Source organism: Chlorella variabilis (assembly GCF_000147415.1).
Source record: "Chlorella variabilis unplaced genomic scaffold CHLNCscaffold_15, whole genome shotgun sequence".
Taxonomy (NCBI): domain Eukaryota; kingdom Viridiplantae; phylum Chlorophyta; class Trebouxiophyceae; order Chlorellales; family Chlorellaceae; genus Chlorella; species Chlorella variabilis.
The window spans coordinates 1,204,557-1,206,606 of NW_005435073.1; the positions used below are offsets into that span (position 1 = coordinate 1,204,557).

The 2,050-nt window shown below is 76.6% G+C and overlaps 1 protein-coding gene across 1 annotated transcript in view; it reads left to right on the forward strand.

The window, feature by feature from the left end:
* Positions 1-2,050, forward strand: part of CHLNCDRAFT_136254 (hypothetical protein) — a gene marked incomplete at both ends in the record, with an annotated part of 7,558 nt that overhangs the window by 3,486 nt on the left and 2,022 nt on the right. Inside the window, 4 exons of the mRNA XM_005846007.1 lie at positions 296-355; positions 600-1,196; positions 1,397-1,651; positions 1,838-1,908. Coding sequence (XP_005846069.1) covers positions 296-355; positions 600-1,196; positions 1,397-1,651; positions 1,838-1,908 — 983 coding nt within the window. The remainder of the gene's footprint in view (positions 1-295; positions 356-599; positions 1,197-1,396; positions 1,652-1,837; positions 1,909-2,050) is intronic.

Below are 2,050 nucleotides of genomic sequence, written 5' to 3' on the forward strand. Positions count from 1 at the left end.
CTGCTCCACGCCTGCGCAGGGCCAGGGCCGGGGCAGGGTTGCGGCGGGCGTCACGGTCAGGGTCAGGGTCGGGTGCGGGCAGCGGGGCGTGCTTGCGGCGCAGCCGGAACCAGCGCACCACACTGCTCTGAGCTGCACTGCGGCACTGCGGCGCTGCGGCGCTGCGCTCGGGCCCCGCTCGCCCTGGCATCGGCACTGCCCCTGCGCCACCCCTGCCCGACCCCGACCCCGCACCTGACCCTGACCCTGACCCTGACGCCCGCCGCCACCCTGCCCCTGCCCCTGCCCTGCGCAGGCGTGGAGCAGCGCAATGTGTACCTGACACACGTGCAGCCCGGCTACCTGTCTGTGCAGGGTGGGTGGGTGCCTGTGGGAGCCCCGGCTGCCTGCGGGGTGCGCTGCAGCTGGCTGGGGGGTGCGCTGCAGCTGGCCGGCTGTCAGGGGCAGCACGGGACGCGGCCGCGGCTGCGCACCCCACACACACACGCTGCCCTGCTGGCTGCTGCTGGGCAGGGGATGCGTGTATGCCCCACACACGCACGCCCCTGCCTGCTCACCCCTGCCTGCCTGCCTGCCTGCCTGCCGTGGCTGCCGTGCAGATGGCTCTGCCCGCGTGGCGCTGCCCCGCCCCCAGCGCGTGGCGTTCATGCCTGCTGTGGTGGACATTGCTGTGGGGCACGGCCCGGTGCCGGGCGCGGCGCCGGGCGGCGGCGGCGCGCCAGGCATGGCGCCCTGGCAGCAGATTTTGGGCGGCATCCTGGGCCCGCTGATCGGTGGGCAGATGGGTGGGCAGATGGGCGGCCAGATGGGCGGCGCGGCGCCTCCCGCGGCCGCCCCGGGAGCCGGGCAGGCGCCCGCCGCCGCCGCCGCTCGTGCCGGCGCCAGCGCCGGCGCCGATGCTGGCGCTGACCAGCAGCAGCAGCAGCCACAGCAGCAGCAGCAGCAGCGGGTGGTACGCATCCAGCTGAGGGCCCCCCAGGGCCAGCAGGTACCGGCGGCAGTCCCCGTGGGCGGCGGCGCGCCCGACGGCGGCATCGGCGGCGGCGCCGCCGGCGCCGAGCAGCCCGCCGGGCTGCCCCCGCAGCTGGCTGGCATGGCCCACCTGCTGCTGGGACAGCTGGGGGTGCGGCCCGAGGCGCAGCAGGAGGTGCTGGGGCAGTTTGGGGGCATCATGAGCGCCCTGCGCCAGACCTCGGGTGAGCCGCCCGCGCAGCACAGCTCAGGCACCTGACCTGCACCTGGCCCCTGGCCCTGCTTGAGCGGAGCATGCTGCTGCGGCACACTGCGTACGCAGCCGTTGGCAGACACCCCAGCTGCTGTCTTGCACCCAGCCCCTGCCTCCCCCTTGCCCACAACTTCACAACCCACAACCCCACACTCCCGCACACCCCCGCAGTTGCCTCGCTCGACGTGGCGACCATCAGCCGAGAGGTGGGCGAGGCGGCGGTGCGGCAGACTCTGCAGGTGTTGCACACGATGCGAGCGGAGCACGCGGCCGCGCTGGCCGCGGCGGGCGAGGCCGCCGCACCTGCCGGCGCCGGCGCCGGCGCCCAGGAGGGCGAGGCGCCGACGCCCGCGCCCGGCGCCGCTGCCGCCACGCGCGAGGAGCGGATGGCCGCGTTTGGGCGACGCGTGATGCCAAGAGTGACAGGTGGGCTGGGCAAGGGGGCAGGCGCCAGCCATGAGGGCGACGGCAGGCTGCAGGCACAAGCCCATCCGCTGCCTGCCTGTCCTCTGAAGCGCCGCGGCAGGCAGGCACGTCGCGCCGCCGCTTGCCGCCGCCGGCAGCCGCTCACGGGTCCCCGCCTGCCCCGCCGCCGCCGCCGTGCGCCCGCAGGCGAGGTGCGGCGCGTGCTGCAGGCGCACCTGGCTCGCCTGCGCGACTCACCTGCCGTGGCCGCCTTTGCGGTGAGCCCAGCCACGCCCGCCCGCCCGCCCGCCCGCCCGCCCGCCAGCCAGCCAGCCCCGCCCCTGCCGTGCACAGCCGTGCACAGCCCTGGCTCCTCGCCTTGGTGCAGCCCCGCCACCCGGCTGCCCCCTGCCTGCCCGG